The 12692-nt window shown below is 36.5% G+C and overlaps 1 protein-coding gene across 20 annotated transcripts in view; it reads left to right on the top strand.

Moving 5' to 3' along the window:
• The window catches only part of CSDE1 (cold shock domain containing E1), a 41378-nt gene that overhangs the window by 16231 nt on the left and 12455 nt on the right, over positions 1-12692 (top strand). For 3 of the 20 annotated variants that reach the window (XM_003805637.5, XM_003805641.5, XM_055114280.2), the window contains 10 exons: positions 2203-2401; positions 4009-4118; positions 4518-4610; positions 5226-5323; positions 7557-7638; positions 7929-8057; positions 8189-8314; positions 9243-9455; positions 11412-11552; positions 11638-11802. In XM_003805637.5, coding sequence (XP_003805685.1) covers positions 2203-2401; positions 4009-4118; positions 4518-4610; positions 5226-5323; positions 7557-7638; positions 7929-8057; positions 8189-8314; positions 9243-9455; positions 11412-11552; positions 11638-11802 — 1356 coding nt within the window. Of the gene's footprint in view, positions 1-418; positions 566-2202; positions 2402-4008; positions 4119-4517; positions 4611-5225; positions 5324-7556; positions 7639-7928; positions 8058-8188; positions 8315-9242; positions 9456-11411; positions 11553-11637; positions 11803-12692 lie in introns of those variants that run through there. The other 17 variants (XM_003805636.5, XM_003805639.5, XM_055114287.2 and 14 more) reach the window with 11 other exon arrangements.

The raw sequence follows: 12692 nt of genomic DNA, 5'->3' as shown, positions 1-12692 counted from the left end.
AGTAAATATTTATAAAAGCTCATTTTTATCTCTGGGCAGAAAAATAGTCCCAGTTATTTTCTTCTGCACCCCATTGGGTTATCAGTGTGTACTCTAGGGAGACTAGTGACTAAAAATGATAGGTTCTATTTAAAGTTGATCGGCATTGAAAAGGAAATTGGACTGAATAGTCTCATTCCAACAACCATCAAGAGTCTTTGTGGCATTTTCAGAATTGTTGATGTCATCGTATGTTTTAATGGCTTTAAAAAAAATACATTTCACCTTTTATAGTAATGTTAATTCTATGTATTTCCTATGTCAATAGAAATCTAATTTATATTTCGCTAAACCCAAGCTAAAATATATATATTGACTGTGAAATGTGCATTAAATTGTTATTGATCATAGTTATCAACATTATGCTATGTTATAACAGCTGTTTGAGATGGAGAACGTTTTTACTGTGTCATCAGATCCTCATCCCTCTCCTGCAGCCCCTCCTTCACTTTCTTTACCCTTATCTTCATCTTCTACCTCATCTGGGACTAAAAAACAAAAGAGGACCCCAACTTATCAGAGATCTGTAAGTCAGGAAAGCAGTCATCTCAGCTTACCTTGCTTTGTGTTAAGAGCATGACCTAGGATTGCCACTCATTCTGGTTGAAATATCTTGCAGACTCACCTTCTAACTTCCCGAATCATTTTTTTCACCTTCACTCTTGAAAGATAACTTCAGTAGATTAGGGTCTTACTGCCCAAAGTATATCTAAGAATCAGAAGCATTATCATCACCTTGGATCTTAATAAAGATGGAAAATTTCAAATCCCCATACCTACTGAGTCTGATTTTATATTTTAACTTCTCATTTGAGAAGCCCTGGTTTACAGCCAGACCTTCTTGGTTTGAATCTTCTACTATTTGACTTTGGCAAGTCATTTAACTTCTCTGTGTCTGTTTTCTCATTGGTAAAATGAGGCGAATACAATACTTTCTTGTGGGCTTTTGTGAAAGTTAAATGAGTTAATATATGTTAAACACAGAACAGTGGCTAGTGTAGAAGAATTAGGACGTAACCACCTACAGGTGTGGTGGCTTTGATTTACGTGATTTGACCATCACACATATCGTTGACTCAAACTTTGGTTTATCTTTCTAGAATTTGTTACTCTTTTTTCCTAGTGAAAATATATCCTTTTTATTAATAATGCCCAACATTCCACTTAAATGGAAATACTTATAAATCAGATTTTCAGTGAAAGGGTCTAAAACATAATTGTAATGATTTAGAAATGTCATTACTGTGGTAAATTATAGACCTAGGCTTTGCTAAGGATTTCGTCCTGTTTTGTGCTTCACTTATAGTTTTTGTTGTTTTACTCAAAGACGGGAAAATGGAACATCCAATGTGATAGTATTTTATGACCTAGGCAGATTCCATTATATTGCTTTTAAATAGCTCCTATTTCACTAAAGAATGGGAAAGAAGTGATAGTTACAGATTTCATCAGTATGTAAAAAGTGAAGGGTTTCTTTCAGGTAAAGATTTCTTTAAATGTACCTGTGAAATGATTCAGCATTTTTAAAATGGAAATGCTTTTGCTGTCTTGGAGTTTTGTTGTCTCAGAAGTTTTCTACTGCACTATTTTGGATAGTCTTTCATTAAAGGACCTAAGCATGAATTACTCTGAAATTTTCTAGTTTAAGTATTGCATAGAAAGTTCATTTTATTGTGTTAATCTCTACTAACTTGAAATATGCCTTCCAAATGCATGACTTACTAAACAGTATTAAGGTATTGGCTGAAGTTTCAAAATAGTGTTACCAAATCTCTTAAGAGTCTTTGGTAGTTTGTGGTCGCTGTCTCTTAATATTAATTACCTTTGTTCTGAAATTGTTGTTTTAGTAATTTTCACTTCATGTAAAGGCAACATTTGCTAATGTAGTTGCTATACCTTAATATTAAACCCCAGAAATTCTATTTTTGTCTGATAAGTAGAAATTCTACCATAATTTGGGGCAATTCCCCAATATAATAAGTTGTTTCCTCTGAAATGTTTTATTAGCTAAATTAATGCTGCAGTAATAAAGTCCATAATCTTCCTTTCATTTTACTTTTTTTTGCCTTTTTATATGGAAGATTTAGTGACTTATTAACCAGACTTAATATGCTATGGAGATAATGTACAGATATGTATATATTCTTTTTCTTTTTAAAACAGATGAGCTTTGATCCAAACCTTCTCCACAACAATGGACATAATGGGTACCCTAATGGTACTTCAGCAGCACTGCGTGAAACTGGGGTTATTGAAAAACTGTTAACCTCTTACGGATTTATTCAGTGTTCAGAACGTCAAGCTAGACTTTTCTTCCACTGTTCACAGTATAATGGCAACCTGCAAGACTTAAAAGTAGGAGGTAATCTGTCAGTTCTCCTTTGTAAAAATGTAATCACAAAATTTGTCTTGCATATCAATTTGTTCATGAGTGTTTTTCAAAAAAAAGTTTTATGTAAATTAAAACATTTTGGACTTTTAGTTGTACTGTTTAGTGAAGAATATCTGTATAAACCAGCAGAATCCTTAAAAGATTATATTTGCATATATTTACAATAAATGCTTAGAAGATTTCATTGTTGTTCCCCATAATGATGACTGTTTACCCGTAAGATTTTAAGCCAGTAGGAATATTGAACTTTTGTAATGTTACTTATGATTATTCTGTCAGGTACTATTTTGGGTAGTACCTGAAAAAAGTAATCCTTAGAGTGTCACCTCTTAGAAGCTGGGCGTGGTGGCTTACGCCTGTAATCCCAGCACTTTGGGAGGCCGAGGCGGGCAGATCACGAGGTCAGGAGATGAGACCATCCTGGCTAACACGGTGAAACCCCGTCTCTACTAAAAATACAAAAAATTAGCTGGGCGTGGTGGCAGGCACCTGTAGTCCCAGCTACTCGGGAGGCTGAAGCAGGAGAATGGTGTGAACCTGGGAGGCGGAGCTTGCAGTGAGCCAAGATGCCACCACTGCACTCCAGCCTGGGCGACAGAGCGAGACCCCGTCTCAAAAAAAAAAAAAAAAAAAGTCACCTCTTAGATTATATGGAAATTCATTGTGGCTGACACCATACAAATTATTTCACAGGCCTGGCATGGTGGCTCATGCCTGTATTCCCAGCATTTTGGGAGGCCAGGGCAAGTGGATTGCTTGAGCTCAGGAATTCAAGACCAGCTTGCAGCCTGGGCAACATGGCAAAACCCCATCTCTACAAAAAATGCAAAAATTAGCTGAGGAAGGTGACATGTGCCTGTAGTCCCAGCTACTAAGTAGACTGAGGTGGGAGGATCGCTTGAGCCCGCAAGGTAGAGGTTGCAGTGAGCTTTGATCGTGCCGCTGCACTCCAGCTTGGGTGACAGGGAGACTCTGTCTCAAAGAAAAACGTTTTTACATGTGAAAGTGTTTGGCTTACTAAAGGACTGAAATTATGAGGCCTCTGTGCATTTTTAAAAAACGTTTGAGAAAAGAGTCAGTATAATAGCTAACAAGATGCATGCTGTAGGAACATTGTTTTGGTTAATCCTCATGGCAGTCCTGTTAGGAATTATTCTCCTTTTACAGGAGAAAACTGAGGTACAGAGGAGTTTAAAAAAAAACTCGCCAAAGGTTATGATTGTTAAGTCATCTCATTTGTAGTATGTGTAAATGCCATAAAAACTAAGATTAAGACATGGCTATCTTAGCATAAGATGGTGGTTCTGAAACATTTGTGTGTATCAGAATTATGTGGAAGGCTTGTTAAAACACAGATTGCTATACTTGATCCCCAGAGTTTGTCTTTGGCTAGGACTAGAGTTAGGCCCAGTATTTGTTTTAAGCTCCCAGGTGATGTTAATGCTGCTGGTCCAGGGACCACACTTTGAAAACCACTGGTCTAAGGCAATTCAAATGCTATGTTAAGTATAGCTTGGAAGCAATATATCGTTTCGCAAAAATCAGTTCAACAAACATAACACATTATTTATTTTTAGATGATGTTGAATTTGAAGTATCATCGGACCGACGGACTGGGAAACCCATTGCTGTTAAACTGGTGAAGATAAAACAAGAAATCCTCCCTGAAGAACGAATGAATGGACAAGTTAGTGACTTTGATGCTTTGTGTTTTTTTAGGGCCCTGCATTTGCATATCTTTCACATTAGAAAAGGAAGATTCTCCCCATCTCCTCAGTTTGCACGAAAGAGAGCTATAGTATATAAAGGTTACTATTTTAAAATTAATCAAAAGCACTGGCATTTCTTGACCTGAAATAAAAATATGGTCAGGACTCAATTGGGTTTTTACATATAACCCTGAGTCAATGCTTACAGTCAATTTACATACTGTAAGTTTGAAACTTGGCAGCATGACATCCTCTTGTGGATCATATTAAAATGCATCCCTGTATATAGTATAGAGGATATTAAAATTCAGTTTATATTGCACAGTGCTGCTCCTGAAATGATTAGCAATGGAAATTTTTTTTTTTTTGACTGGTAGGTTGTGTGCGCTGTTCCTCACAACTTAGAGAGTAAATCTCCAGCTGCCCCGGGTCAGAGTCCAACAGGGAGTGTATGCTACGAACGTAATGGGGTAAACTTGTGTATTTTTCTTAAACCTTTGCCTGATCCACCATGTGATCTATAAGCGTACTTTAAAATTCAAAATAGAAAACGTAAGCTGCAATTGTTAAAATCAGTTTTAAATTTGGTTTCTAAGAGGCTTCAAATGCAGCATAATCAAAAAATTTAAAAAGAAAAATTCCATAGGACTTCCAAGTGTCTTAGTTTGCCCAAGTATGACCTTAGTTAGAACATTAAGGTAAAATGTTCCTTTTAATCACTTTTTTGGGGGTTGTGGGGGGGATCTTTTTCTGGTTTCTTTTAAGCACTAACACCAGCTTTTTTTGTTTGGAATGCCTTATATAAAATTGTTTTTTTGAAATGTAACTATAGTCTCTGGGCAAATGCTTCCACGTGTGTAAGCTTTTTGAAGTTGGATTGCTGCTCAGCTGTGGACTCGCAGAAGTCATCAGCACCATGGAGGGGAAGTGTGTGTTTATATGAATAAAGTGACTTGTCATAAAGCATTTAATTTTAAGAAATTTGGCTTAAAATGCCAGTATAAGAGGTTTTTAAGTAAGTAAATCACAGTATACAGTGAATATGCATCCTGCCAAAATAGTAATAATGATGTATTAATTCACAGGAAGTGTTTTATCTGACTTACACCCCTGAAGATGTCGAAGGGAACGTTCAGCTGGAAACTGGAGATAAAATAAACTTTGTAATTGATAACAATAAACAGTAAGTTCTTTTTTAAAAAATTTTCTCACCTAAGCGGTTTTTTTTTTTCCCCCCTCCATTAAGAAATTTGAATAGAGTTAAAAACCTAACTTGTAAGTCTGGATAGTTTTCATGAACTTTCAATTCATCAACTAATGCTTTGAGGTCTATGAATATTGTATTACAGCCATGATGCAGGGTCTCAGAGGAAGATGATAATTAAAACATTGTTAGGCATTTTAAGGACTTGTTCTAGAGATCATTGAAGGTTTTTCAAAAAATAGTGCTTTGAGGTAAGTTTTGAGGGAGGGGTATAGTCACTAGAGAGGTGAGAAAAAAGCATTATGATTAGAAGTATCATGACATGTTGGGGGAAAATGGCCAAAAGTTTGGTCGAACTGACCAGAAGGTAAAGTTTGAGCGTTCTTCTATGTAGGAATCTGCGGTGTTTAAAACAAGGAAGTGTGATTGGTTTAGATCTTTGGAGGTGGTGGAAGTGGTAGACTTTTGAAAGGTGGGGATGCTGTTGACCAGAGGCAGTGATGTGAGAGTTAACGTGAAAGATGACCGCCTGATATGGATAGACTAAGAGGATGGGGTGGAGGAGTCAAGTCATATTGAGAAGATAGAATCATCAATCTTAATTGATTTGATAAAGGTGGGGTTGGAATTAAAGGGAGTCCCAAATACTGTTTTTCTGGCCTGGCCTACTGGGCAGATGATGGTACCATAAACTGGGCTAAGGAGACATAAGGAGAATGTTCAAGGTGGGAAAAGAATCATACTTATCTTGGCAATTTTTGAGTGTGAGATGTTTGTGATATATCTGGGTAGAGATATCAAATCTACAGTTGCGTGTATAGGTCTGAGACTTAGACCTATAAGTCTAAGGTCTATTTCCTGCCTATAGGGGGAGTATATAGAGCTGTAGAATTCATCAGCATACACAGTTAAGGAAAATGTAGTTAAGAAAGCCCAGGGAGAATATTATTTTTATCTTGGCATAGGAGAGATGAGAGATGCAAGAGGAGAAGGAAATTAAAATAGAAAGTTGGAGAAAGTGCTAGTAATGTACCTTCCAGTAGCATGTGGAGGGAAAAGTCCTAAGAGCATGTCTGGGATTATCTGCCTTGAACCTTATCTCTTTCTTGGCAAGCCTTGAAGGAATCAGATTGTGTTGTAGGTGTGGTTATTATTAGTTACAGTCTGAAGGCCTCAATTTATATAGTTGTTAATCTCAGAACAGCCTTACTTGGTAAGTTTCTTCATCTGTAAAATGACGTATAAGTTCTCACAAAGTTACTTGTCGATGTTCATACTGCTTTTAAATAGCAGGCATTTAAATTCCCATCTGACTCTAAAGCCTTTTCACTGCAGTAAGTTACAAAAGCAGGTAGAATTTTTCTGGTGTCTTTGTTAGTCTGTAACATTTTTTTAAATAAAAAGCACATTTTGGGTTATTTGTCCGTGAAAAATTAAGGGAAGTAATTGCTTGGTGTATAGGTCTTTTCTTAAAACATTTAGACTAACAGTACCATTATGTCTTATACAGTCTATGTTATCTTAAAAACAAAATTGAATTTACATCGCTGCTACACAAATATGAGGGCATAAAAGCAACATGTGGTGTCTCTAACTTGTTTCCATTCTCCAATGGAGGTGGATATCATTACTTTTAAAAGCATAGCAAGTTCTCTTAAAATCACTTCATTTACTCAACTTTTATGGCTATTTACTCAGAAATAATTAATGAGATAGCTACTAAATTTAGCACTCACTGAAAATAGAGACCATCTCCTATTTATCTCTGCATCACCAGTACCTTACTTTGCCACAGATTATACCTACACAAATGTTTGTTCAATGAATAACCTTTATAAGACTTTAGTATTCCCCACCTTTGGTAGCATTCGCTTTGTGGCTTTATTTCAGTTATTTTGTTGAAATAGAAAAACAAAGTAGAACATCATGCACCCATGTGTAAGTTTGTAAAAAAGCAAATCTTCCAACAACAGTCCCAGAGAAAAATGACCTATATATATATTTGCCAAACGTAGAAGGCTAAGGAGTTAAAGTCCTTTGCATATAAAGCCATATGAAAATAATCAAATGTCATAAACCCTGTGTTTATTCTTAGTGATGATAGAATTCTTGAAGCCCCAGGAAACTAGTTTCTTTAGACTCATATCTAAGCAGGCCAATACATTTTTAATCCCTGTTTCATTCCTCCTCCCTGCAATTATTTTTTTTCTAGTACTGGTGCTGTAAGTGCTCGCAACATTATGCTGTTGAAAAAGAAACAAGCCCGCTGTCAGGGAGTAGTTTGTGCCATGAAGGTAAGTGTTAAATTTGAGAAACTTGAGTTTTCTTTGGCCACTTGAAATGTTGTACTTCAAACTCCAGCCTTTGTTTTTTTTTTTCTTTTTTATCTTACCCTTTAAAAATATTTCACTGTTAACCTCAAAAGTAGTCTCTTAAAATTGGCTGTTTAATTGATAATATTAGGTTGTACCAAATTATATTATTGTGACTACAGTATAATTTTACAAAAATTACTGGTTTTAAGTTGTAATCATAAATTTGTACAGAGTGGTAATAATGTTCTTGGTTTTTTGTTTTGCTTCAGGAGGCATTTGGCTTTATTGAAAGAGGTGATGTTGTAAAAGAGATATTCTTTCACTATAGTGAATTTAAGGGTGACTTAGAAACCTTACAGCCTGGCGATGATGTGGAATTCACAATCAAGGACAGAAATGTAAGACAGTCAGTTAACTTGATCTTTGGCCTTTTAAGATCAGAGTTGGTTTATGTTTTTAAGAAACACTTAAAATTGTGTGATTCTTCCTTCCTCTGTCCCCCCACCACCTCCAACCCCTTCTGATTTAGGGTAAAGAAGTTGCAACAGATGTCAGACTATTGCCTCAAGGAACAGTCATTTTTGAAGATATCAGCATTGAACATTTTGAAGGAACTGTAACCAAAGTTATCCCAAAAGTACCCAGTAAAAACCAGGTAAATAATCTTTTTCAGGAGAGTCCTATTTCGCCTCAGTAGTAATAGAATAATATGGTGTGGTATACTGAGATTTTATCTTATTCAGTTAATATAATGTGGTAGTGGAACAACTAAGGACCTCTTGTTACGTATATTTAAACTAAAAGAGAAACCAGATTTATATATCCATAAATATGGTGTGTGTTTTTTTTGTTTTTTTTTTTTTTCTTCTTTTTTTGTGACAGAGTCTCACTCTGTCGCCAGGCTGGAGTGCAGTGGCGCGATCTCGGCTCACTGCAACCTCCGCCTCCCGGGTTTAAGCGATTCTCCTGCCTCAGCCTCCCAAGTAGCTGGGACTACAAGGGCATGCCACCACACCCAGCTAATTTTTGTATTCTTAGTAAAGACGGGGTTTCACCCTGTTGGCAAGGATGGTCTCGATCTCTTGACCTTGCGATCTGTCCACCTTGGCCTCCCAAAGTGCTGGGATTACAGGTATGAGCCACCTCGCCCAGCCAAATATGTATTTTTTTTTACTGGGTGATGAAAAAAGGCCAAAGAAGAAAATGCTAATTAAATTGGAAAGCACCTGATTGGATTAGACTGCAGTTCAGGTGTACATTTGTTCCCTCCTCTGCCCCTGCCCTACCCCTCTAGTTTGTGGGGAAGGTGAGGACACAAGTGGTGTCATTCCTGGAAAAATTCCTTAAATAAAATCTTTTGGTACCAGAGTGCTGGGTCTTAATTGCATTGTTGTAAATTTATGGTTGACTCGTGTGACCATAGACCATGAAGCTTTCACATTGGACTTACGTTGTCAACACCTTTTTTCGCTTCAGGGAACTAAGTTAAAAATAACATGGGTTTACTATGTGTTCTTCTTGTTTGACTTAGAACTAGGAAGGATGAGAAATCTCCAGCTAAAATCGTTTTTCCTTCTCATCAGAATGACCCATTGCCAGGACGCATCAAAGTTGACTTTGTGATCCCTAAAGAACTTCCCTTTGGAGACAAAGATACGAAATCCAAGGTGACCCTGCTGGAAGGTGACCATGTTAGGTTTAATATTTCAACAGACCGACGTGACAAATTAGAACGAGCAACCAATATAGAAGTTCTGTCAAATACATTTCAGTTCACTAATGAAGCCCGAGAAATGGTAAGTGTTGGATATTACTGGATATGTATCTAATATGCGAAAGCCAATGTTATATTCAAGTTTATACTACTAAATTAAAATTTTTCTTAAGTTAAATGACCCTAATGGGCATTTACCTTGTTAAGGTGATTAAGAATCATACACATTTGAGTCAGTCTGGGTTATCTCTGGCAGTTATCTTGGAAATATATGTGGAAAAATTTTTGAATGAAATCTGGACAGGATTACTAAGATATTTTTAGAGTCAGTGATTCTCAGGCCCTTAATATGAAGAGTAAGAAAATTTAAGTTCATCATTGTAGAAAGTATATTTTCCCAAACTATTTCCTAAGACATTTAATCAGTGGTTTCTGTTTTTAGGAAACACAATTCTTCCTCCAGTGTGGTCCAGGGAAGCCAAAAGATTGAACACCCATGATCTAGACACTAGATCACACATAAAATACACTAACAGCAATGATAGCTGATGAGCTTTTTTAAAAAAAAAAAATCATAGGCACGGTGGCTCACACCTGTAATCCCAGCACTTTGGGAGGCTGAGGCGGGTGATCACTTGAGGTCAGGAGTTCAAGACCAGCCTGGCCAACATGGTAAAACCCCGTCTCTACTAAAAATAGAAAAATTAGCCAGGTGTGATGGTGGGCGCCTGTAATCCTAACTACTCAGGAGGCTGAGACAGGAGAATCGCTTGAACCCAGGAGGCAGAGGTTGCAGTAAGCCAATACCATGCCGTTGCCCTGCAACCTGGGTGACAGAAGAAGACTGTCTCAAAAAAATAATCGCAAAAACATCTCATCATGTTTTAAGAAGGTTTAACAATTTGTTGTGTTGGGCCACATTCAGAGCTGTCCTAGGCCATGGTTTGGACAAGCTTGCAATTAAACCAGAGTCAAAAAGGTTTTGTTTTGGCAGAACTTCACAAATTGTTTTTTAAGAGTTTGTGTCTGGGAGTGGCATAAACCAACCAGATTTTTTCCCAAACATGTTTTATGAACTCATTTTCTCAGACATAATTTGCATTTAGTTATGTTTGGGATCATATCATCTACACTATAACTCAGTGTTGCCAGTGGAACTGGGTACATTGAATGAAAATTTAAGTTTCTTGAGTTTTTTTTAATCCTTTGCCTTTGAAGAACTGGTTGTATTTGACACAGTGTATTTGACTTTAAAAGTTTGTAAGTCTGAATGTGTGGTTTTTTTTTGTTTGTTTGTTTTTTACATTTTCAAAGGCAAGATCTGTCTTGCTTTACGGTATGGAAAATATAACTTGGCTACCGTCAGGACTTGGCAAGGATTAAATGTCAAAATATTGTTTAGGTCATATTTAAAACTTACAGAATCACTTCTGCAGTGAGCAGATATGTAGTATGTAATACAATAGCAGATTGATAATTTGTGTTCATTGTTTCATTAAACATGAGTATCTACCATGTTCCAGGTACTCTTGATACACTAGCCTTACAAAGCTGATAATTCAGTAAGAAGGAAAAAAAAAAAGAGAAAAGATTTCATATATTTTATTCTTCAGATGTAAATTTTAACTCTTTCCTGGGCCTAAACTCATGCAATTTTTGAGGTAGAGACTAGAGAAGTGCCTTTGTCTACTTTGGAATTATGGTCTGTAAATTAGTGAAGTTTCTGGAGATTATATTGTCATTAGACTTGGGCTTTTATGAAATACATTGTGTTCATGTGTTTACGTTCAAATGTGGTAATTTTTTCTAGTGCATATTTGCCAGGAAGTAGCAATTGGAGAGTCTTAGAAAATTGCTCAGGTTAAGTTACTTTGTTGAAAGCAATGAGTTTGTACTTGAGAACAGTTCAAATGTGGATACAGTATTTGTGTCACATCAGAGAAAATTCCTGATGAATTTAACTTGATGGTGGTTGTAAAGTTGAATGTTGCCTTCTTGACAAGTTTCACAGCCAGTGAAAATATTATTTGGGTTTCAGGGTGTGATTGCTGCCATGAGAGATGGTTTTGGTTTCATCAAGTGTGTGGATCGTGATGTTCGTATGTTCTTCCACTTCAGTGAAATTCTGGATGGGAACCAGCTCCATATTGCAGATGAAGTAGAGTTTACTGTGGTTCCTGTGAGTTGTTTCTGAGAAAAGTTGGGAGGTGTTTCTTGATGCTTTCTTTTTCAATTGAGAGTTAATTTTGTTTTATCATTTTTAGGATATGCTCTCTGCTCAAAGAAATCATGCTATTAGGATTAAAAAACTTCCCAAGGGCACGGTTTCATTTCATTCCCATTCAGATCACCGTTTTCTGGGCACGGTAGAAAAAGAAGCCACTTTTTCCAATCCTAAAACCACTAGCCCAAATAAAGGCAAAGAGAAGGTAGGTTTTGCATAATCCAAATGATTTTTGTAGCTGTTTATTTCTCTTCTGCTTTAACAGCACATAGTAATAGAGTACATATAATCAGCGGAAGTTTGTCTCTTTCAGAATTTCTGTCATATTAACAGTGAACTAAACAAAGTAAGGTTTCTTAACCTTGGGATTATTGACATTTTGGGATGAATGATTCTTTACTATGGGGGATGGGATGTTTAGCAGCATTTCTGGCCTCTACCCACTGGAAGTTAGTATTCTGACCCCTTTTCCCTGCCTCCCATTGTGACAGCCAAAAATGTGTCCAGACATTGCCAGATGTCCCCTGGGAGGCAAACTCATTCCAAGTAGAGAACTAGTTATATAAAATGATAGTACTGTCTTCCAGGCAATTTAAAACTTTCAAAGTTGGGTGTATCCTCAGTTCACACATTTAAATTTCATTTATTGAAAAATCCACTAAATAGGAAATAGAAAGATGTCTGAGATGAATTCTCCTTTCAAGTTAATAACAAATTGAGAGTTTTATAGAAACAAGTAATTCATATAGAATATAAAATATTGCTATTGAAGGTCAGCGATAGTGCTCTGGTGAAAATTAACTGGTAGGGTATGTGATGGTTTTACTAATGGAGACAGGAAAGAGCATTCTTCACAGAGTAAAAGTATAGATGAGAAAAATTCAGGGTTTCTTTAGAAAGCAATGAGTAACTAGTCTGACAGGAATTTTTTTTTTTTTTTTTTTTTTTGGTTTTGTGTGTGGGTTTTTGTTGGTGAGGGAGGTTAGGAGAAATAAGGATGAAAAATCAGGATCCAGCTAGACTGGGAGGGTGTTGATTGCTGCGCTAAAGAATTTAGACCTTATTGTCAGGTGCGGTGGCTCACACCTGTAAACC

Source organism: Pan paniscus, chromosome 1, assembly GCF_029289425.2.
Source record: "Pan paniscus chromosome 1, NHGRI_mPanPan1-v2.0_pri, whole genome shotgun sequence".
Classification (NCBI taxonomy): Eukaryota; Metazoa; Chordata; class Mammalia; order Primates; family Hominidae; genus Pan; species Pan paniscus.
This window is presented reverse-complemented; position numbering and strand designations above follow the sequence as displayed.